Raw genomic sequence first — 24,752 nt, 5'->3', positions numbered from 1 at the left:
ATACGGGGAGACATGCTGGAGCAATTATCTGAACTACTCAGAGTGAGATGTGGGACACGGAGAGAGAGGCTGGAAGCAGGGAAGTTCACTTAGTGGGGGGGCAGTCTTTGGGCACGAAGATTGGCTGGGGCATGTGGTATGGAAACCTGTGGAAGTTCTCAGATTCGTTCTATTTTCTCAGTAAAATAGGAAAAAAGGACTTCAGCTGAAAGAATGGGGGAGGAAGTTCTGGAGGCGAGAAGGTATAAAATTGTCATTGAGGAGATTGTGAGATAAATGGATCAGGGAAATAAGGAATCACTTCTGGACACCTGAGATTAGGAGACATAAATTTAAGACTAGACCATCAGTATGGCTGAGTGTTTTCCTCCAGCCTCACTGAGCTGCATGTGTGCAGTCATGGGTTTGGATTAGAAGTAGAATTGTGGTTTAGCCAAGAGTACAGAAAAGTGGAGGAGAGGCAAAGAATTTGCAGCTATACGAAAGGGGGTATTTATAATGATGGACTGGATTTTAAACTGATCCAATAGGGAGGTGTAAACATAAAGGCGTGAGGGACAAAAGACGTGGTATGAATGAATGGATTTTGGTTTTGGTGGAGTTGAAGTGCTGGGATCGGATTACAAAAGAGAGTGAGCTGGAGAGGTAGTTAGAATGATACTTAATGTTGAGATTCACACAGGAGTTTGAGTTCTGGGTATGGCCAAGTTCTACAGGATGACCACAGGAGTGGCTGAGTTAAGGTAAAGGGCAAGATCACTGGGTGAGGTCAATGAGCCAAAAGGTCAGAATATAAAAGGATCATTCACATGAAATCTTAAACTCACCGATTAAACAGGAGCAGTGTGGGGCAGTGGTTGCACTTAAAAGTTTCAGGAATGGAGATTAATCTGGAGGCTGAGAGTTGAGAGGTAAGATGGTTTGTGTTACAGTCTTGATGACAAAAGATAAAGATGGGAGGGATTTCAGAGAGAATGGTCTATAACTGGCAACCCAAAGCAAGGAAGTCGCCTATTGCTCATCCAAGTCTAGGGAGGTAAGTGGTGTGGGAGAGGACAGTCACTATTTAAGAGGTCTTTGGGGGAAGCAATGTCCTCAGGAGGGCGAGGGGTTTCAGCGAGAAAAGAGGAGACAGAACTGCACAGGGATATGAGATTGGGATGCAGAACAAGCCGGGAGGCTGGGGCTTCATCTTCCTTTATTTAAACTACCATTACCTTAATTTTTAAAAATTACAATGAACTCAATGATAGACTATTTTAGACTAGAGCTAAATGAACGCTAACTGTTCCACATTAGTCAAGATGCTGAGGGACTATATAAAAACTGTTTCTTTGGTACGCTTTTTTTTTTTCCACCCAAAACGTTATTGGAAAGGACAAATGAATTGCTAAGACACTTTAAAAAGTACTTCACTTATTCATCATTCTGCTTGGAAAAATTTACCCTAACTTACAGTAAGGAAACAAACACAAAATCATTAAAAATACATGAGCTCCAAGGCAACATGGCCTCATTTGATAGCTAGGCAGGGACTTTACATACCTTCCCATGGGGCCTAGTGCATTAATACAACAGGAACACCACATGCTAGGGTGAGAACCAAGCAAGGCAGGCATTGGAAGCCTCAAGGCATGTTGAAAAGTGCTGATATAAAGCAATTTCCCCAACTGTCTCTCCTAATGTTGGCAGTTAGTTTTGGGTCCATAGCCCTCTTAGAAACCCAGAGATTAGTGAGATTCACGGAAGTCCTTCATTAGTTTAGTTTGTAGCTTGTGGGTGGGGTTCAACCATCTCTAACTTTGTAAAAGTTCTGTTTGCACCTTTCTCTGGTCTTACAAAAACTTTCTAAATGAAGTTGATAATCAGCTACAAAGTTTTAGCGTACTAATTTTCTTTGTACAGGACACTGTTACAATTCCGGACACCAGTCTCAAGTATGTAAACACTATACATGTATATTTTTTAAGTTAGGGTAAGTCTTGGTTAATCCTCTTAAGTCTCATAAACAAAGTACATCTAGTTGCTTAGCTTCGTGTTTGTAAAAACTATGTGTTCTATTGGGTGTATGTTCTCTGCCATGGCCATTCATGAATCTTGTGAAGAAATATTCTACCGACAATATTAGCTATCTCTGCTCCAATAAAACTTTATCAAAATGGGCAAAGGGGTGGATTTGGCCCCAGGCTATAGTTTGCCAACCCACAGTAGGCAATGCTTGGCCTCAGCTATCTCACTGACCTTGCCTTTCATGCTAGATTCAAATTCCATGACAGTATTGTATATTTACTATGTTTTCGAGATATTCTTCACAGAAAAATCCGAATCCCTAGATGTTTCGGATCTACGCTACAGTCAAGCCGCTTAAATGACCATTTCTGGCATGACTGGCAGAAGCTAAGTGATGTATGATCCTGTTTTAATCTTTCCTATTCGAAGTTTTTAGCAGTACTGTTAGCACACTCGCTCCACCTGATAGTTGAGTATGGGCTGATCTCAAGTCGGTAACTTCACACACTACATTTTAGATATTCCATTTTAAAGAGAAAGAAAGGATGGGGCACCTGGGTGGCTCAGTCGTCAAGCCTTCGGCTCAGGTCATGATCCCAGGGTCCTGGTATTGAGCCTTACATCGGGCTCCCTCCTCGGCGGGAAGTCTGCTTCTCCCTCTCCCACTCCCCCTGCTTGTGTTCCCACTCTCACTGTCTCTTTCTCTGTCAAATACATAAAATCTTTAAAAATAAATAAATAAAAAGAGAGAAAGGTAGAACGACTGAAAACACAGGTGGGCCAGACTGGTTAATCTAGATTAAATGGTAAGAAGCAAATAACTCTGTAGGACCAGAATTACTTGCCCTCCCTCTCAAACAGGGCTTATTTCAAAGTGAAATGACATCTCCCTCATTTATTTTATAATGTGTTCCCAACAGTTGGGGCTCCTTACTGGACCACTTTGTGCAATGCTGTACACCCTCAAGAGTTGTTTTGTTGCAACACTCCTTCCAAAATGCTCTGTTCAGAAAACATTGTTCTAGTGAATAGAGATGCCTAGTTGGATGAACCCTATACATCACAAAGTAACAATGTTAGCTTTCACAAAGAAAAATAGAAGGAAAAATGTATTTTCTTAATGGAAATGAAATGAAATCCTTGGGACAGAGTAGTTTGTTATCCACAAATGTGCATCTGTTACAGCATGAAAGGACAGCGTATTTACCATCGTCAAGAGCTATGAAGTTTTAATTTTTTGTAGCAGTTTAATGGTGGAAATTCCAATCGAAGAGCTAACATTTGGACATTCATGTTCTCATAAAATGCTTAGGTACACACATTAGAATGTTTCAGCCTGGGAAGGCAAACAGAGATCTACCAACTATGGTTGGCCTATTTATAACCAGGAGAAAATCAAAAGAGCCATTGGGTGAAAATCCTAGGAAAACCAAACAAGAGTTTTCAAAAAAATGATTTTTGAGAAATACTTTGTTAAATAGTAAAAAATATCTGTTATGCACTTACTATGAAAGAAAAATAAAGCAAAAAAATCAGACAATTTTTGGGTACTTTAAAAATCCACTGAATCTTTTTATGGGGCTTCCTTATTTTTTATCACTCTACCATACTCAAATTTGTACATGAAGTCATTCCAGAAAAAATTTAAAGTACTTTGAGCTGTATTATCAGCACCACATATTTTTTTTTTTTAAGATTTTATTTATTTGACAGAGATAGAGACAGCCAACGAAAGAGGGAACACAAGCAGGGGGAGTGGGAGAGGAAGAAGCAGGCTCATAGTGGAGGAGCCTGATGTGGGGCTCGATCCCATAACGCCAGCATCACGCCCTGAGCCGAAGGCAGACGCTTAACCGCTGTGCCACCCAGGCGCCCCAGCACCACACATTTCTAGTAATGTTTTAAATACAAAAACAAGCTGGTTGGTTTAACCCAGTGAAAACAGAAATCATGCTTATAGAAGAAGCAAGACTTAAAAGACTATGGTCTGAAATACGACATTTGAAGGGGTTATTTTTCCTATTGCTAGAAGTCCAGTTCTCTAAGACCAAAAGACAATTTTTTAAAGTTTTGCTATATTAAATATCAATTTGTTAAAATATCCCCACCCATTCATGTACTTAAGGGTAGTATTTGATGAAGGAACAATTCCCAAACGAATCTAATGTAGATAGCACATATTCCGTGAAAGGCACCCTGGACTGCCTAATGATACTATCACCTAGCATTTACTGAGTGTCTTCTACGGGCCAGGCACTGACTGAAGTAGCTGAAATGTACTAACTCATGAACTGGCACATTCATGAAGGGAGAGAGAGGTTAAGGGACATGAGTAAGACCCCGCGGCGAGTCAGAGCTGTCAGGAGAGCCTGCACCGAGGCACGGCGGCAGAGCTCAGACTGCTCCACGCTACGCTCTGCTGCCTTGTGTGTGTCTTCTCTTGAAAAAGAACTAGTTGTTGAACTGAAAAAAAGTAGATGACCAAAATCCCTGTTTTCTTAAAGATGATTCCTTTGTTAAGACTTGTTTTAAATGCTTCTGATTTTATAAAAGGCTTTAGTATGTTAAAATACCGTTTTATAATGCTAATGGTTGTTGTACACATTTTATTGAATGTTTTCTAACCTGCATTTCAAATTGTATCAATAACTGTAAATAACACAACTGTAAGTATATTAACAGTTACATGTTTAACTTTGCACATAAATCTAGTTGGAAAAAGATATATTAGTAAATAAGTACTTATTTTTCCCAACCTTTAAAAACTTGTATGAAACCTAGGATAAACGTATTGAAGTTAGATTTCCTGGGCAGTACTAGAAAACTGTATGGCGAAAGAATATTTGCAAAGAGAAAAGAAGCTACCAAATGAGAAGTTCAGAACTAGAAGATAATCACCTAAGCCGTCTCTAAAATATGACTTGTGAGACATTCTTTTCCATTTTTTAGTCCCTCCCAGTTGCTCTTTAATTATGTTCTGATATTCTAGCAAATACTACAATTAAAAACTACTCCTCAGAGTAGAAATCTGCAATAAAATGTATAAGAGCGTGTGCATAGNCAAGAGCATGTGCATAGTTACTAGTTTAATAAAACATTATCCAAATAACTAACCAGTTACTGGTGTTTAAAATTTATAGTAAGAAACATTAAAAACAACATCTCTGTTCCAAATTTAGGCCTATTTAAATGATTTTCAGTATAGCTAAACTCTATGTAACTGTTACATTTAGTAAAATTTTGCTGACAGACTTCCGAGACTGTGAGGATGCAGGTGGTCCCCTGGATCTGTTGTCCCTTCCTTAGCTGAATTGTGTCAGATTCCCCCCATGTGTCTCTCGTACTGAGGAGACTCATTAGGAAAGGGTCCATCAACCACATGCTCATATAAAACCCCCTCTCCNTAAGAGCGTGTGCATAGTTACTAGTTTAATAAAACATTATCCAAATAACTAACCAGTTACTAGTGTTTAAAATTTATAGTAAGAAACATAAAAACAACATCTCTGTTCCAAATTTAGGCCTATTTAAATGATTTTCAGTATAGCTAAACTCTATGTAACTGTTACATTTAGTAAAATTTTGCTGACAGACTTCCGAGACTGTGAGGATGCAGGTGGTCCCCTGGATCTGTTGTCCCTTCCTTAGCTGAATTGTGTCAGATTCCCCCCATGTGTCTCTCGTACTGAGGAGACTCATTAGGAAAGGGTCCATCAACCACATGCTCATATAAAACCCCCTCTCCACCCCTTACCCACAACCCACCCCCATACTAAAACCCGCAAGTTGTGCTTTTGTAGCCTTTTCACTGCAGAGCGTAAGTTTGAGTTGAATTATTCAATGTGAGGGTCACAATGAGAGAACGTGGATCTTTCTTATTCTTGTGGACTGTGATCTTTCCTTTCAAGGCTTCACCTAGAGAAGAAAGGCAAAAGATGTGTTTAAGAATTCAAGGAATGCGGTCTAGCAGAAAAGTAATAACGTATACCTAGTCCTTTTATTGTGAGATGTTTCATTCATTTTGAAAAAAATTAGCAGATTTAATTTTTAGGGCAATTTTATATTTAATTTTTGAACAAAGTAGACCTAAAAAAATGAAAAATTTTAAAATTAACTTAAAACATAACTGAATATTTAAAGCACAAACTACAACAATGTATTAGGAGATAATCCATGTATAACACCATTTGGGGAAGTGAAATTTTTATAACAATAGCTCAAAGGATTGGAGGGAGTAAACAGAAGTAAATTACTGAGAGTCTTAAACTAAAAATGAAATGGTGTACTAATGTCTGATGGTAGTCTGGAAAGCTAAAGAGGCATGATGGAACTCCAGAGCAATAATTACAAAAAACAAACCCAACACACGCAGTTCATTAGCCAGGGGTGGAGATAAAACGAAATAATAAAGAGTATTCAATCAAAAAAAAATGTAAGAAGGAAAAAAGGAATAAATGACAGGGGATACAGAAAAAACAAACAGCAAATGACAGAATTACATCTAGTATCACAGATAATAACATTAACTGTAATGTGTTCAATATACTTTGAATATAAAGACAGGGTCAAAGTAAAGGGAAGGAGAAATATTCTGTATAATATTCTATATAATGTAATTCTATATTAATCATAGAGAGTCTGAAATGGCAGTATTAATTTCAGACAAAGACGACTTCAGGAAAAACTATATAACCAGAGATAAAGAGGTTTCAAAATGATCATTCAATTCATAGAGAGACACACTGACTTTTATGTATGGCTGTATGACTACAGAGCTTCAAAATGCATGATGCAAATCTGACAGAACCACAGGAGGACACAGATAACCCACAATTATCATTGGAAATTTCACCTCTCCTCTGCCAATAATTGCAGTAACAACTAGACAGAAAACCAGAAAGAATATGGAAGACTTAGCACACTATTAAATATCCCTCATAAACAAAGATTCAAAAATCTTTTGACTAAAGAGAAAAGTACTACTGTCTCATAAAATACAGAAAAAACACCTGACAAAACTAATTTATAACAACTTTCAGCAACCTAGCAATAGAAGGAATCTTCAAGCTGATAAAAGGACCTATGAGAAACTCCAGATAATATTCTTTAAAAAAAAAAAAAGATTTATTTATTTTAGAGAGAGAGACAGTGCATACACGCGCAGGGGGAAGGATGGAGGGAGAGGGAGAGGGAGAATCTCCAGCGGACTCCACACTGAGCAAGGAGCTCGATCCCAGGACCCTGAAATCACAACCTGAACAGAAATCAAGAGTCGGCCACTTAACCCACTGAGCCACGCAGGCACCCCACTCCAGATAACATTCTTAATGGTGAAAGACTGAATGTGTTCTTCCTAAGACTGGAACTGAGATAAGGATGATTATTCTGACCACCTCTAATTAGTATTCTATTGGATGTTCTAGTCAGGGAATGAAGGTGTGGGGGAGGGAATAAATAAGGATATAGATTGGGGCGGGAAAGAAGCAAAACAGTCTTTATTTGCAGATCACATGGTCTTATACATAGAAAATCCTAATATGCAAAAAAACCTACTAGAACTGTAAGATGGTTTAACAATCTTAAGACAGAAAATTGCATTTCTATGTGCTAGCAATGTAGAATTAGAATTTAAAATTGAAATAAAAGCCCATGAACATTTACAACAGCATCAGAAAAAGAGCATATAGTACTTGAGATAAATGTAACAATATATGTACAATGTTTAGGCACTTAAAACTACAAAATAGTGCTAAACATAATCAAAGTACAGTTGACCCCTGAATGACACAGATTTGAATTGCACAGGTCCACTTAATTGTGTATTTTTTTGGATGAATAAAGTACTGTAAATGCATTTTCTCTTATGATTTTCTTTCTTTCTTTTTAAAGATTTTATTTATTTATTTGAGAGAGAGAGAGAGCGTGCACAAGCAGGGGGAATGGCAAAATAAAAGGGAGAAAGAGCAAGGAGCCCGATGTGGGGCTCGATCCCAGGACCCTGGGATCGTGACCTGAGCTGAAGGTAGACACTTAACCGACTGAGCCACGCATGTACCCCTCCTTGTGATTTTCTTAACATTTTTTCTAGCTTACTTTACTGTAAGAATACAGTATATAATATCTATACAAAATAAGTATTAATCGACTGTTTATGTCATTGGAAAGGTTTTTGGTCAACAGGAGGCTATCAGTAGTTAACACTTTGGGGCGTCAGAAGTTTCATGCAGATTCTTGACTGTAGAGGAGGTTGGCCACAGTGTTCAAGGGTCAACTGTAAATGGGGACATACATTCTGCTTGTGGATGAAAGACACAAACAATACTGTTAAGATGTCAGTTCTCTGCAAGGTAATCTATAGAATCAAAACAGTTCCAATCAAAATCCTAGCAGGCTTTTTTGGGTAGAAATTAACAACTTGATTTTAAAATTTATATGGCAGTTTAAAGGCTCTAGAATAATGAAAACAATTTTGAAAAAGAACGAAGTCTGAGGACTTAACATCATCTTTTGAAGACAGTGTCAAACTGGCATAAGGACAGACACATAGATCAATGGAACAAAACAGCTTGGAAATAGACATATCCATATATGGTCAATTAATTTTTGACTAAGAAGCCAAGTAATTAAATTGGAAAAGGACAGACTTTTCAAGAAATGATGAAGAAACAACCTAATATACATTTTGGAAAAAATGAACTATTACCCTTAAAATTAACATGAAATACATTATAGACCTAAATGTACAAGGCAAAACTATAACATTTTTATAAGAAACATATATGAAAAACTCTATGATATTACAGTAGCAAAGATTTCTTTTCTTTTTTTAAAGATTTTTATTTATTTACTGGACAGAGAGACCCAGCGAGAGAGGGAACAACAGCAAGGGGAGTGGGAGAGGGAGAAGCAGGCTTCCCGCTGAGCAGGGAGCCCAATGTGGGCCTCCATCCCAGGATTGTGGGATCATGACCTGAGCTGAAGGCAGATACTTAACGACTGAGCCGCCCAGGCGCCCCAAGGGTAGCAAAGATTTCTTAATTAGGACACAAAAATACAAACTTCGAAAGATATTAAGAAAATAAAAAGACATGCTGGGAATTGGGATAAAAATATTAGCAACACATATATCTGACAAAGAACTTGTACCTATATAAAGATTCTTTTAATTCATTCAGCAAGTTGACGAACACCCCAATTAAGAATTTAGCAAAATACTTTTAACAGACACCTCATACATACAAAATATACAAATGACCAATAAACATATGAAAAGGTGCTCAACATCATTAGTCATCAGGCAAATGCTAACTAAAAGGACAGCTATTGCTCCACAGACAAAAGAACGACAAATTAAAATGGCCGACCTTTTTTATAAGTGCTGACAATGATATGGAGCAGCTGAACCCACCATGGTGGTAGGAACGTTGAATAGTACAGTGATTTTGAAAAAATTCGCTAGTTTCCTATAAAGTTAAACATACACTTACCCTAAGACCTAATAATTCCTCTCCTAGGTATCTACCCAAGAGAAATGAAAATGTATGTCCACACAAAGACATGTTTTTACATGAATGTTTGTAGCAACTTCATTCATAATGGCCCCTAACTGGAAACAACCCAAAGTCTAGCAGCAGGTGAATGTGGTAAGTAAACTGTGGTATGGTCATATAAAGGAATGTTATTTAAGAATAAAAAGGTACAAACTACTGATACACAGATGAACCTCAAAATACATTAAGCAAAGAAGTATAAAACTTTAAAAAAATACCAATACTTTAGTGTTAGTAATACTAAGACATAGTGACAGAAAGCAGATCACTGGTGGTCTTGGTCTGGGGATTGGAGCTGGGAATGACTAACCACATAGGGGATCAAGGAGGAAACTTTTTAGAGTGATGTAAATATTTTTTATCTTGACTAGGATGGTGCATACATTTGTCAAAACTCATCAAAGTTTATACAATGATGATACGTGAATTTTTATTGTATGTAAATTATGGAATAAAACTGTTTAACAAATGTGGTGGCTTAGGAATAAACTGATTCATAGATAAATGGACTGTAGTAGAGAAACCAAGAGATCCATCATGGCGATTTAGTTCATGGTTAAGTAGGGCATTTTAAGTCACTGAGGAAAGAATGCAACACAAATGTGTAAATATAGTAATATAATCTTTTTCAGTATCAAACTGAAGTCAGAAACCAAAAGAAAAAGGTTAAAGACTTGATTATACAAAAATGAAAACAGAATTGTGAATCTTGCAAAGCAAGATACTCTAAAGAAAGAAAAGTAATTTGGGGCTCCTGGATAGCTCAGTTGGTTGGGTGCCTGACTCTTGGTTTCAGCTCCTATTGTAATCTTATGGGTCGTGGGACTGAGCCCCCTGTTGGGCTCCACGCTCAGCAAGGAGTTGGATTCTCTCCCTCTGCATTGCCCCCACCAAAATAAATAAATAAATCTTAACAAAAAAAAAGGCAACTTAAAGCACTATTACTTTCACTTCTTAGAATAGCAAATATTTTTTAAAAAGTGAATTTTGATTTGATTCCTTAGGATGAATGATCAGAAGTGGAATACTTTCAAAAAAGGCATAAAGTATATTCCAGTTTCACACTCCTGCCATCTTCATCAACACTGGGTATTACTAGAAGCCAAACAAAAAAACAAGCAAAAGAAAACAATAAAAATATTTTTGTTATTTAAGCAACCACCAGAATCTGACTGCTTTGATTGCATTTCAGGGATTATCAGTAGTGATGGGTATTATTTCAAATGTTTAACCACCATCTAAAAAAAAAAAATCCTTTGTGCCTTCAAGTTAATGACTTTTTTGATGTATTTGAGATATTGTTACAAATGTTTCTTTTTAGTGCACATCCTCTAATGGCTACAGCTGTTTAAGTGCCTTGGAGGTGTTAAAAAAATGTAAGCTGGCTTGTTTGTAAACGCTCTATTTAATCCTTAGGATAAGGGTCAAAATGGAAATGTTCTATGGAGCTTATCAAGCTGGTCATCAAATTCTTTAAGTTTAAAGGATACATTTAAGAGTTCTATGTAGTCCTCAACTTAGAAATATAGCACAAGTCAAGATGAACTAGTAATGGATACTTTTGTTAAATTTCCATGAAAGAAAAAATTTTAAGCACCAATATTAAATAAAACATTTGAATAATTAAAAAGTTGTAACAGTAATTACCTTAGAAGTTAGTATGATAATTTTCATGTCTTAAAATGAAAAACAAGCAAAGTAACTATTTCTATAATAATCTTAAATTCAAAATGAGGGCACAAACAGCAATTATTTAAGTTAATTAAATAGCATGAAGGGTCACAGTAATAAATACATAATTCACACTGCTGAACTCCTGTCAATTGTTTAGGCCTGACAAAAGTGCCAAGGCAGTGGCTGTAATACCAGAATGGAGTGTAGTAATTAATCAGTGTCAAATAGATATAAAATGACTGATGCTGTTAAGCGTGTATACTGTGGTGAGAGATGCAAAGGACACTCTCAGTGGAGCTGAGCTGTATCACCTTGTTTTTATCACCAGCAGACGGCCATTAGTACCACAAAGTGTTGCAGTTCAATCAAGAACAAAATTGATTTCATTTCAATTCTGTTCTAGTGGCTTTTTAAAATTAATTTCTTCCAGAGCAATGAAATTTCATTTCCCCAGAAGGGGGAAAATTTAAAAAGCATTATTATCAGCATTACAGCTTAAAGAATGAAAGAAAAAGGAGAAATGGATTTTTCCATCATATAAAAGCTTACTAGATACATATAGAGAAAGAAAAATAAATAGCCTGATTTTAGTCATATTTTCAAAGCCAAATTACATGAAAAAGATCTGGAGTTTTAAAGTAAACACTGCCATATAAGTTTGTACAGTAAAAAATTGTACATTAAAGGAAAGGGGGCAAACACATTGAATTTAAAATTTAAAGTAAGTGTTCTTTAACTACTTTAAAAGTATTCATTCTGGGAGGGGGGTTTGTTACTCCCAGAACGCTGGAAGTGCTCAAATGTTGACAGCATTTCTTCTGAAATATTTTTAGATCTAGGTTGTGAATAAAATAAAAAAACAAACAAAAAAACCCGAACACCAAAACAAAACAAACTAGGCTCATTATTTTATAGTTCCATTTTGCTTTTGGCCAAATGTACAGTTCTTAGTCTGAGAAATTCCTTATTCACACAACATCTTTTCTTACTTTCTAAATATCAAGTCCACCCTGAAGGGTGGAAAAGAGATTACCATTATTGAAGACATTCACACACCCGCCCCCATGCCCCACAATCTAGGCCACATGATGAAAGGCATATTTATAATATTTTATTTAAAAAACCTTATCATATTACTTTCTGGATACTAAGACAAGGTTTATACACACAGTAAATTATTTTGATTAGACACTCTTGGCTTTACTTAATTTTATCTAATAATTTTAGAGCAGAATGAGTCCAAAACTACTTTTAGTTTTAATTAAACCCAACTACAGAGAACTCTTTAACAATGCCAAAATAAATTTAAATATCTATTCAAGTTCAATAGTATGATAAAATTTTTGAGAACATGAGAGTTGACAAAATGGGACAAGCAAATAAAAGAGCCAGTAAATGCCTCTGGCATGATGTCATCCAAGGTGATTAGAGGAAATGAGATTTCAATGACAATGCATATTACTATAGTTATTTGTATAATCAGCAAAATATTTACAATATGACAAATACTACATCAGATCAAAAGGCATGAAAGACAAATAACTCATCATCTATCAGAACCCTTTATCACAACATACTGAGATGTGGTAACAGCTGTATGCATGAATTGATCTAGGAGAAAAAGACGACAGCAATTAATTTTCTAAGATGAAAGAGGTCAAAACAGCTTTCTTGGCAGAATATCTTAGACAAAGGCAAGGAGTAAGAAAAGATGGAAAAGTTAGCTAAAAAATGAGCAGTCTCTATAAGTCCATATGAGCCGGAGCATATGATGGGCTTCTGATGTGGAATGTAACACAGTGGAGTGGCATTGGAAATGATGAAAAATGGCCAGATTGTAAAGGGTCATGGTAAGGAATTTGGATTTTATACTGGAAATATTGACAGTCCAGTGAGAGTTTTTTTTTTTAAATTAACTTTACTAAGGCATAATTTACATACAGTAAAATGTACACATTTTACACGTGCAGTTCAATGAGTTTTGCCATTCTCTCACCTTCATAAACTTTTGCCTACCCCAGGTCTCAAAGATTATCTCTTATGTTATCTCCTAGAAGTTTAGTAGTTTTATACATTTATATTTAGGTACATGACCCATTTAGAGTTGGTTCTTGTATATAGTATAAGGTAAGCATTGAGATTATTTTCCTGTACAAATATTTAGTTGTCCTAAGCACCATTTCTTGAAAAGACTATCATTTTCCCATTGAATTACACTGAACCCTTTGGAAAAATATAATCAATTCTACAAAAGTAGGTCTATTTCTGGATTCTCTGTTATATTAAACTCTATGTCTATCTATAGTACAATACCTTGCTGTCTGGTTTAATATAACTTTTTAATAAGTTTAGAAATCACATAGTATAAAGATTCCAATATGATTCTTTGGAAAATTGCTTGGTGACTCCAGGTCTTTTGCATTTGCATACAAATTTTAGAATCAGCCTGTCAACTTTTCCTTTTCCCCAGCCTGTCAATTTCTATCTTGCTAAATTCTCTTACTAGTTCTGTAGTTCTTTTGTAGATTCCTTAGAATTTACTGTGGACACAATCATGTTATTTATAAATAATGACAGTTTTATTTCTTTCTTTCCAATGACTTTTACTCCTTTTTTCATTCCTTTTCACACCGGCTAAGACCTCCAATATGAGAGAATAGGAGTGGTGAATGTGAACATTCTTGCCTTGTCCCAAACAGTGGGAAAGGATTCAGTTTTGCTCCATTCAGTATGATGCTAGATGTGGACTTGGTGTGGATGCCTTTTATCAGGTTCAGGAAGTTCTCTTTTATTTCTAGTATGCTAGGAGTATTTATCATGAATAGATACTGAACGTTGTCAAATGCTTTTTTTGCTTCCACTGATGTGACCATGTGGTTTTTCTTTAGACTGTTAGCAAGGATGACTATTAAATGATTCTAAAATATTTTTGAATTTTATATTATTGAATCAGTCTTGGGTTCCTGCGCTAAACCCCACTTGGTCTTAGTGTATTGTTCTTTTTTAAAAATATTGCTGGATTCAGGGGCGCCTGGGTGGCACAGCAGTTAAGCGTCTGCCTTCGGCTCAGGGCGTGATCCTGGCGTTATGAGATCGAGCCCCACATCAGACTCCTCTGCTATGAGCCTGCTTCTTCCTCTCCCACTCCCCCTGTTTGTGTTCCCTCTCTCGCTGGCTGTCTCTATCTCTGTCAAATAAATAAAATCTTTAAAAAAAAATATTGCTGGATTCAACTTGCTAGTGTTTTGTTGACAATTTGTGCATCTATATTTATGAAAGATGTTCTGTAGTTTAATTTTCTTGTACAATTTTTGTCTGGTTTTTGGTATCAAGGCCCTTATAAAATTAGTTCTCTTCCCTTTTCTGGAAGAGACTGTATAGAATTGGTGTTATTTCTTTTTGAAGTGGTTGGAAGAATTTGCACTGAAGCAATCTGTGCCTGGAGATTTGTTTTATGGAAGGTTTGAGGCTGACTGCCTGTTTTTGTAAATAAAGTTTAACTGGAACACAGCCACACCCATTCATTTACCTACCCTCCCTCAGAGTTTAAGGTGTTTGTGGGTCCCCACTGCTGACACTATGGGGTTATCTGGGGGCTAGGGTATAAGAGAACAAAGAGAAAAATACAAAAGAAAAATGGGGATTTCTCTAAGCATCAGGAGATCCTTTCCCCATTCCTCAAGTTAGAATGAGACAAGCTAGTTAGTCTGCGCTGATGCCTTCCTTCTGGTTTCACGCTGTCTCGAGACCAGACTGGGGGATATTGGAGGCAAACAAATCATAAATGTATAACTAGTTCAGGGTATTCGAGTTCTGGTCTTCTCCAATTTATCTGCTATAATTTACTTTTCAGAGATCTCAAATAGCTGTTCCATACATTCTGGTTTATTCAAGCTGCATTTGGCGAGAGAGCTTATTTTCACTGCCCTAAAAATTCTCTGTGCTCTGCTTATCTGTATCCCCTGCCCTCGGCAACCACTGTTTTTTTTAGTGTCTCTACAGTTTTGCTTTTCCCAGAAGTCATATAGCTGGAATCACACACACATTGTGTAGCCTTTTCAGATTAGCTCCTTTCACTTAGTAATATACATTTAAGATTCCTCCATGTCATTTCATAGCATCATAGTTTCTTTTTAGCACTCAATATTCCATTATGTGGATGTACAGACCATTCATTTTTAATGTAATTATCAGTGTTTGAATTTAAGTCTACCATCATACCATTTGTTTTCTTTTTTCTTAATTTTATTATTTGACAGAGAGAGAGAGAGTGTGCGTGTGCGTGCACAAGCAGGGGGAGCAGCAGAGGGATAGGGAGAAGCGGCAGGGAGCCCGGGGTGGGGGCGGGGGGCCTCAATCCCAGGATCTTGGGATTATGACCTGAGCGGAAGGCAGATACTCAACCAAGCCACCCAGGTGCCCCATAACATTTGTTTTCTATTTCTTTATGTTTGTATCTTTTTTTTTTTTTTAAGATTTTATTTATTTATTCGACAGAGATAGAGACAGCCAGCGAGAGAGGGAGCACAAGCAGGAGGAGTGGAAGAGGAAGAAGCAGGCTCATAGCAGAAGAGCCTGATGTGGGGCTCGATCCCACAATGCCAGGATCACGCCCTGAGCCGAAGGCAGACGCTTANCGCTTAACCGCTGTGCCACCCAGGCGCCCCTATGTTTGTATTTTTTGAACTAAACCTTTTTCTTGAGATTCTGTTTTATCTTCACTACTAGCTTATCAGCTATATTTTGTGGCTTAAATGAAACTTTTTCTTATCTGTTCCTCCAACATTTACAACATACATATTTATCATAATTTACCATTAAATTGCTTCATGTACAGTGTAAGAACCTAATGTATTTCCATTTTCTTATTTTTTTGATCACTGCCATACATTTTATGTCTCTATATGTTTTGAAACCTGTAATACATTATTTTTGCTTTAAAAAGTCAATTATCTTTTACAAAATTAAAAAATGAGAAAACAAAGTCTTTTTTAGGAACTCACACATTTACTATTTCTGACATTTCCCATTCATTTGTTTAGATTCAAGCTTCCACTTGGTGATATCTTCCTTTCACTTGAGGAACTTACTTTATCTTGTATTGATGGTCTGCTGGAGATGAATTCTTGCAGTGTTTTTCTTCTGGAAAAGTTTTATTTAGCCTTCATTTCTGAAATATATTTATTGTAAATATAGAATCTAGGTTCACAATTTCTTTTAGCACTTTGAAAATGTCATTTATCATCTGGCTTACCTAGTTTCTGAAGAATATTCTGAAGTTATTCTTTCTTTTTTCCTCCATTTCATTTTTCTTTGATTCATGTTAAGACTTTTTACATTATTATCACTATTTATTGGCAATTTGTTTGCGATATGTCATGGTGTTCTTTTCTTTGTATCGATCTTACCTAGGGTTCACTGAATTTCTTTAATCTGTGGTTTATAGCTTTTATCAAATGAGAGAAAAATTTGGCCATTATTGTATCTTCAAATGTATTTTCTGCTCCTGCTTCTTTCAGGGACTTCTTTTATCACATTTAAATCAGAGTGCTTTATATTTTCCTACAGGATACTGTGGATATATTCATTTTTTTAAAAAACTTTCTTCTCTCTCTGTGCTTCATTCTGGATACATTTAATGCTGCATCGTCAAGAACACAGACATTTTTTTCTGTTAACTGCACTGAATGACATTTTCACTTCAGATATTATAATTTCCATCTCTAGAAGTTCTTTTTGGATTTTAAATATCTTCTCATGTAAAAGTAGTTATAATATGTTTCAACATGCTTGTGGGCTAATTTCATTTCTGGGTCTGTTTCTATCAACTGACATTTTCCTGCATTCAATGTCTGATTGAAAGTTTTGGCCATGATGATATATTGTTCAGTGTTTTTTGTTTTCCTGTGCTGCCAATAAAGTTACTTCGGTCGTTTTTTGTTTTTTTCTTTCAAGGCTTGTTTTTAAGCTTTCGTAAGGAGCATGAAGGTTAGCCTTTACTTTAGGGATAGTTTATTCCCAGTATGAAGTTCTGGTCCTTCTGGACTGAAGACAGTACACAAGGACTCCCCACTCTAGCTGGCTGGAAACTCAAATACCCCACAGGCCCATGTATACTCTGAGAACTATTTGTTCATAGCTGCCTTAAATGCTTTGGCTGACCTCAGGCATTTCATCCTACTTCTTAGTCCTCATCTAAAACTCAAGGGGACACTGTGTGTAGATTTCTGGATTAGCATGTCTTCTTTAGCACTCTGCTCTACAACTTATTTTTTTTTTTTAAGATTTTATTTATTTATTTGACAGAGAGAGGGGAGTGGGAGAGGAAGAAGCAGGCTCCCAGCGGAGGAGCCTGATGTGGGGCTCAATTCCAGAATGCTGGGATTGCACCCTGAGCCGAAGGCAGATGCTTAACAACTGAGCCACCCAGGCGTCCCTGCCCTACTACTTCTGACTTCTATTCATTCGTACTACCATCTCAGGTTTGGCAGGGTTAAAAAAAAAAAAAAAAGCGTTGTATTTCCTTATATAATCCCTTCTTTATACTATCATAGCTGAGAATGACCACCTTTTACTCTTACTTTGAAATTTCCCTTTCAAGTCTTTCCTGTTCTATTTTAGGGGATTCCAAAATTTTGTGGTGTACTGGTCTTACTATTTAAATGCAAGCAGATATACAATGGCAGTGAAAGAAATACGGAAAGTAGATGGTACAAGAAGGCTATATTAAAATCACACACCTCCTTACTCTAAGGATTACTGAGTAACGAACAGTTAAGATTTCAAAATTTTACTAGACATAAAATAGTATTTTGTTGTAATTAGGTAGGAGAAAATTCAAATGCTATCTTAAATCTCCCTCAAGATTAAAACATGAATGAATTAGCACTACCTTTAAAATTCTAGCATTAAGATAATAAAATGGTTACTGTGAAGAAAGCAACATTTTCCAGTTTCCAAATATCAATCCAAATACCAAACCCATACAAAAACCAACCAACCAACCAAACAAAAGCAAATGAATTTCATTTGTGCTCGCCACACTTCAGTTTTGCCGTGCTCAAGCTTTTTGGAGAAAGAGAAAATGACACCATCAAGGTTTTATTTCCATAGCACTGCAATCTTATAGTGAAAATATTAACAACAAGGTGCTGCTTTACTCTAACAGTGTTTATCTGCGTCTACTAAATTCAATTTATGCATCAACAGTGAAATCAAACTATAATTGAACTTTATGGAATATTTTAAACATAGAACAATATAATGACCACAAGGANTTTTTTTTTAATTAAGATTTTATTTATTTATGTGACAGAGAGAGACAGCCAGTGAGAGAGGGAACACAGCAGGGGGAGTGGGAGAGGAAGAAGCAGGCTCCCAGGAGAAGCCTGATGTGGGACTCGATCCCAGAACACCGGGATCACGCCCTGAGCCGAAGGCAGACGTTTAACGACTGCGCCACCCAGGCGTCCCTATGGAATATTTTAAACATAGAACAATATAATGACCACAAGGACCCACCACTCAGTTTTGTCAAATCTTAACATTCTCCCATAGCTCCCTAAATTTCTAAAAGGAATACTTCAGATCTATGGCACTGAACCCCCTTTAAAGCCTTCCCTGATCCTATTTCTATCCTTCCGCAGGCATAGCCACTATACTAAATTCCGCAGATACCATCTTTAAGTTTCGCTTCTCATTTTTACTATGTGTGTGTGTGTGTGTGTGTGTAACCATTTCACATGTCTTTAAACTCCATATAAACAATGTATTTTAGGAATCATTCTGCAACTTTTTTTGCTTAATGTCACTTCTGATATTCACAAATATATGATTTATCTGTTACAGAGATTTTACTGTATGCAACTACCATATTTATCTATCTTCTGTTAATGGACATTCAGGTTGCCTCTAACTTTTCACTTCTACAAACGATACTGTTGTCAAAATTGTTGTAGACAGGCTGCAGGGGAGATTGTTCAGAATACACGCCTAGAAAAAAACTTTGGTTTTAGTGATGGATACTTATACATCTATACTTAATTTGATGGTAGCAAACTGTTCTCTAAAGTTGTACCAATAAAGACTATCAGCAGAAGAGTATAAAAGTTCTATTTGGCTACACGATTGCAGGCACTTAGGCTTGTTAAATTTTATGTTTTTTCCTGTAGTGATAGATAAGAAACAGTCTTTTGCATAGTTTTAATTAGCACCTCTCCCTGAGTTACTAGTGATGTTGTGTATCTTTTCATTGAAGTTTGCTGTACATTCAGGTTTTATATAGTCAGAAAGCTTTCAGTGAAGACGGGGGAGGATGACTCACATGTAATAAGCAATTTAAATAAAAAAGATTCCATAGTCAAATTCTAACTTTTGGAGCTAAGGGTGTAGGTACATAAGAACTGCAGGTGCTCATTGGAGTGAGCAATCAATGAAGCGTAAGACAGAGGAGTGCAGAATGGGGCCTTGAGCACTGTGTAAGATCTGAGCTGGCAGAGACAGTGGAGAGCCCTCTAGACATAATACTGAACACCATAACTGCTGAATGGCATTCTCTCTAATTTACACCTTACCTCAATTGGGGATATTTCTCGTTAGTCACTTTGGAAGTGAAAGTATTTTTAGTTATATTTGCAACTTAGTACATACTAGTTACTGCTTAAAGAAAAGTTTTTAGAATTATTTTGTGGTCCTCAAAATAAAAGCTACATACTAAAGCACATTTTAACGGGCAGGAATTATAAATCTAATCTAAATAAGAGTTTTCTTTAAATCGCTACTTTAATGAAATGATACGCCATCTAAATTTATGCAGCTCAAAGAACATCCTATCTTACTTAGCATCTGTTATACTGCTTCAAATACAGTGGGCACCTAAGAAGTCATTGTAGAACGAAGGAATATTGTTTACTTCAAAATGAATAAGACATTTCTCCCCCTTTACTTTTCTTTCTCACCTGCTTTAACTGAAAATGGCTTTTCCAATAGAAATATTGTTTGTTTCCAGTGTGTTCTGGTACTCTGGGGGCCCGTGGAGAACATGACCTGCGTTGGTAGAGTTCAAAAGTATCTGATGAAGTACAAGATCTTTAATATCATGCTACATTAATCTACTACATCAAACACGAGCTCCAATTGCTTACAACAGCAAAATGCTTATGATCAAACACCTTGGGGCACAAAAATAAAATATAATGTATCTCACATAATTAATTCTTATGAGAAAACTCATGACACTTACCCTGCTGTGACAATTCTTCTCAAAATATATATCAAAGTAGCCAGCAATTGCCTGTTTTTAAAAAAAGGAATATGAATAATTATTAAACTAATTATATGACATAATAATTAATTATTCGGTCTTTCAAGACATGGCAAAAAGAAACCATTTCAAAGACTAGATACCTCTTAAACTTATGACAGGTCATTATTTTTTCCTAGAAAAGATGCTACATTAAAAATAAAGTAATATAATGTGGCTTTCCCCCACAGAAACAATACAAAAGTAAGGGCAACAAGGCTAATCAAACAATCAATATGTGTTTTATTAGAGAAATGACTGTGGTAGACTACTGAAAAGTGAGAGACCACATTAAGAAAGAGGCCTCAGCCAGCCCCTAGCTGACCCATGCTCTCCCAAAGAGAGGCCGCTGTGCAAGCTGAGCCATCTTGGACCTCTTTGCTCCAGTCAAACCAGACAACTGCAGCAGCGTAAGAAACCCGAGGAGAAACCAGCAGAAGAACTAGAGGGCTAAGTCCAGTCCAGCCTGCAGAATCATACACAAATAAATCTAAATGACTGTGACTTCAAGGTACCCAGTTTTAGGGTGGTTTGTGACACAGCAGTAACTTTAACTTAAGCATACTCTTTTATACAAAGATCTCATTTAATTTCTTCTGACCTTGTGCATCCAATTTTAAAGCAAACTACTATGAATATTTTTGTGGTGAGATCAAAGGAATTTTTAAATGTCACATTTTTTTCCTGAAGATAAACTAAAAATATATAATAGTACTCAAATAAATTTATGTTTAAGCCAATACCCAAAGGAGAACCTCTGAGGTAACTCTAAGGGATACTGTGATAGGACAAAAAGGTCTCTAAAAGATGAATACTCAGATGAGGATATGTAACTTTCATTTCTTTTTTTTTTTTAAATTTAAGTGATGCCATCCTTTTTTCTTTCACTAATGGAATTAGCTTAATCTATTTTTAAAACTGGCATTAAAAAAAGCATATGAAGTGTTAAAAATAGGACACCGATTATTGAAAAACACTATCAAGCTAATTTGTGTACTCTGCTGCTTTTGTTGAGAATGTGAAGTTTTATTGATCTGTGAGGTTAATACGGATTGGGCCCAAAACAAGTTCAATATTTAACACTGAGGTTCATTATATTTTAGATACCAAGACAGAATCAAAATACTATTTATAATACTATCAAATAGACAAATATAAAGCAATGCAGTACTCAGATACAGATTATTACAGAAAACCATGTAATTAATCAGAACATTTATAAAACATGACTTCTTTCAGTTGATTTCCTGGTATCCCTCCAGAGACTAATTTAACTACTTTCTTAAATTTATTCCTGTATGCCAGTCTTGTTCACCAGTGTCCAGAGCAGTGCCTGGCCCACAGTACACAATAAATATTTGCTGAATGTGCTTATTATATGCAATTCTATTACAGTACTTACATTTACCATTGTACCTTATAGTTAGTTGCGCTACCAGATGGCAATGTTTTTTAAGAACAAAGCCCATGTGTAATTCATATTGTTGTGCCCCTTACCTAGCATAGGTCTGTCGTATAGCAGGCTCTCAATAAATTTTAGTTAAAATTTTCAGTTTTCAGTTTCCTAAATTCAACTAGTCTTATTATGTAGTCAGGACACTTAATGAAATCAGTGAATAACTAAACTTAGATAGAACTAATAATTTTCAACTGAAAAAAAATGGAGAATGTGAGATACATATGGGGGAAGAGAGGAACCCTAATTCTTTGTATGAACCTGCACAAGTCTCAGTCTGACCTCTGAACTACAGGTTAGATCCAAATCAATATAACAAAGGCTGAGAGAATGGAACTAAAATCTCAATCACTGGCACAGGTCTCAAAAACCTAAAATCAACAAGTAAAGATCTCGAGAACAAAACAGAGATTTGAAAAACCTATACAAGTCAGACTAATCACTAAACAGCATATGTGCATGAGAGCCCAAAACACTATAGCACACGTTTAGAGAATGAGACTGAGATGTGAACCACCGCCTGCCCAGACACGGTTGACAGAACTTACGTTTGGTTGACTGCCTGCTCACAGCCAACATCAACAACATGCTCCAGGTGATTATAACAGAACCGAGAGTACACACAACACAACACGCAAAACATCCAGAACACAATCCAAAATTATTCAACATACAGAGAACCAGGAAAATGTCTTTAACTTTTAAGAAAAGAGATAATCCACACACGCCAACTGTGGGATGACCCAGAAGCTGGGACTATGAGACAAAGACTTTAAAACAGGAATTATAACTATGCCGTTGTGAGGTAATAGAAATGAGGTTATAGAAAACACATGGAAATGAAGTGAAAGATAGGAATTCTCGCAGAGAAAAAGAAACTACCAAAAAAAAAAAACCGTAATGGAAATTTTGGAATTAAAAAACACAATAAATGAAACAAAAAACCACCCTGGGCTGAACTGCAGAATGGAGATGACAGAGAGAGAGAGAGAGGAAAAAAAAATCAGTGAATGTGAAGATAGATCAATAGAAAGTAACTAATTTGAAAAATCAGGGGAAAAAGATTGAAATAAAATGCAAGAGCCTCAGGGACATGTGCACCTCGCATACATGTAACTGGAGGTCCAGATGGAAAAGAAAAAAATACTGGAGCAGGAAAAACCTTTCAAAGTTCTATATCCAGCAAAAATATCCTTCAGGAATGAAGGCAGAATAAAGACAGTTTCAAGTAAAGGAAAACTAAAAGAATTCATTGCCAAAAGATTTTTTAGAAGAGATGTTAAAGGCAGTTCTTCAGGATGGTGAGCAATAATATTGAGAAGAAACCTGAAACATCAAAAGTAACAGAAAAACAACAGAAATGATAAATAACTTAGTAAATATAAAAGATTACCTTTTCCCTCTGAATTCCTTTAAAATACTTAGGGTTGCTTAAGGCAAAAATGATAACACCACTTGGGGGGGGTTTCCATGTGTGCACATGTAATCACAAAGATCAGTGCAGGGGGTTGGTGGGTGGTTAGGAGGAGAAGAGTAAAATCCCACCAACATATACAAGTGTTTATAAAACTGGGATGTGAAGAAGTCTTGTTAAGCATCACACATAGGCAGAAACTTAATAAAAGTTTAAAATTTTAGTATCAAAACCATAATGAGATATTACCTTACACGTATCAGAACTGCTAGAATCAGAGGGGCAAGAGTTGACAAGGATGTGAAGAAAAAAGAACACTTAGGCTGTTGATGGGAATGGAAATTGGTGCAGCCACTGTGGAAAACAGTATGGAAATTCTTCAAAAAGTTAAAAATAGAAATACTATATGATCCAGTAATTCCACTGGGTAGTTACCCAAGAAAACAAAATCACTAATGTGAAAAGATATATGCACCCATGTTTATTGCAGCATTACTTGCAATAGTCAAGACACTGAAGCAACCTAAGTGCCCATGGATAGATGAATGGATAAAGGAGATGTGGTACAAGCACACACACTGAAATATTACCCATTCATAAAAAAGAATGAAATCTTTCCATTCACAACAACATGGATGGACCTCTATAGAAGGTATTATGCTAAGTGAAATAAGTTAGAGAAACACAAATACCACACGATTTCACTTAAATGTGCAATCTAAAAAACAAAACAAAGAAACAAAAAAACCAGGCTCTGATTTTTTAAAATATTTTATTTATTTATTTGAAAGAGAGAGAAGAGAGAATGAGAGAGAGCAGGAACAGGGGGAGGAGTAAAGGGAGAAGCAGACTCCCCACCAAGCAGGGAGTTTGGGTGTTATACACCCAAAACTAATGTGACACTGTATGTTAATTATACTTTAATACAAACATTAATACAATTTTAGTGTCAAAATTGAAAGATGAAGAAATCTGAGAATATTTGCAATATATATATAACAAAGGGACACTGTCCTTTGTACATTAAGCTACTACAAATTAGTAAGAAAACAATGTTGAAAGAAATTAGAAGACAAAGCAGGAAATTTATAAAAGAAAAATCAAATAATAAGCATATGTAAAAAATGTTTGACCTACTTAGAAAAATAAGTAAACTAAAACAACCAGACATAATTTTCCTTGATCATGATGGGGAAAACATTTAATGATAATATCCACACAGTTAGTAGGGAAAAATGCATACTGGGAAAATAAACTGAAATAACCTTTCTAGAGAGGGAACTTAGCAATACATAATAAAAGACAAAACATCTGTATTAAAAAGAAGTCACAGAGAAAATGGTACAC

General features: G+C 36.1%; 1 protein-coding gene across 6 annotated transcripts in view; it reads right to left on the bottom strand.

Annotated features, from left to right (window-relative positions):
* Positions 1-5,420: 5,420 nt before the first annotated feature.
* Positions 5,421-24,752, bottom strand: part of PRMT3 (protein arginine methyltransferase 3) — a 132,970-nt gene continuing 113,638 nt past the window's right edge. For 4 of the 6 annotated variants that reach the window (XM_034644656.1, XM_034644654.1, XM_002920092.4 and 1 more), the window contains 3 exons: positions 20,476-20,526; positions 20,192-20,279; positions 5,421-5,925 (listed from right to left, as the gene is read on the bottom strand). In XM_034644656.1, the coding sequence (XP_034500547.1) occupies positions 5,816-5,925; positions 20,192-20,279; positions 20,476-20,526 (249 nt within the window). In that variant the 3' untranslated portion in view covers positions 5,421-5,815. Of the gene's footprint in view, positions 5,926-16,239; positions 16,405-20,191; positions 20,280-20,475; positions 20,527-24,752 lie in introns of all 6 variants that reach the window. The other 2 variants (XR_004621147.1, XR_002142885.2) reach the window with 2 other exon arrangements.

This window comes from Ailuropoda melanoleuca, chromosome 16 (genome assembly GCF_002007445.2).
Source record: "Ailuropoda melanoleuca isolate Jingjing chromosome 16, ASM200744v2, whole genome shotgun sequence".
In the NCBI taxonomy this organism is placed as follows: Eukaryota; Metazoa; Chordata; class Mammalia; order Carnivora; family Ursidae; genus Ailuropoda; species Ailuropoda melanoleuca.
The sequence above is the reverse complement of the archived record's forward strand: the minus strand, read 5'-3'. Positions and strand labels throughout refer to the sequence as shown.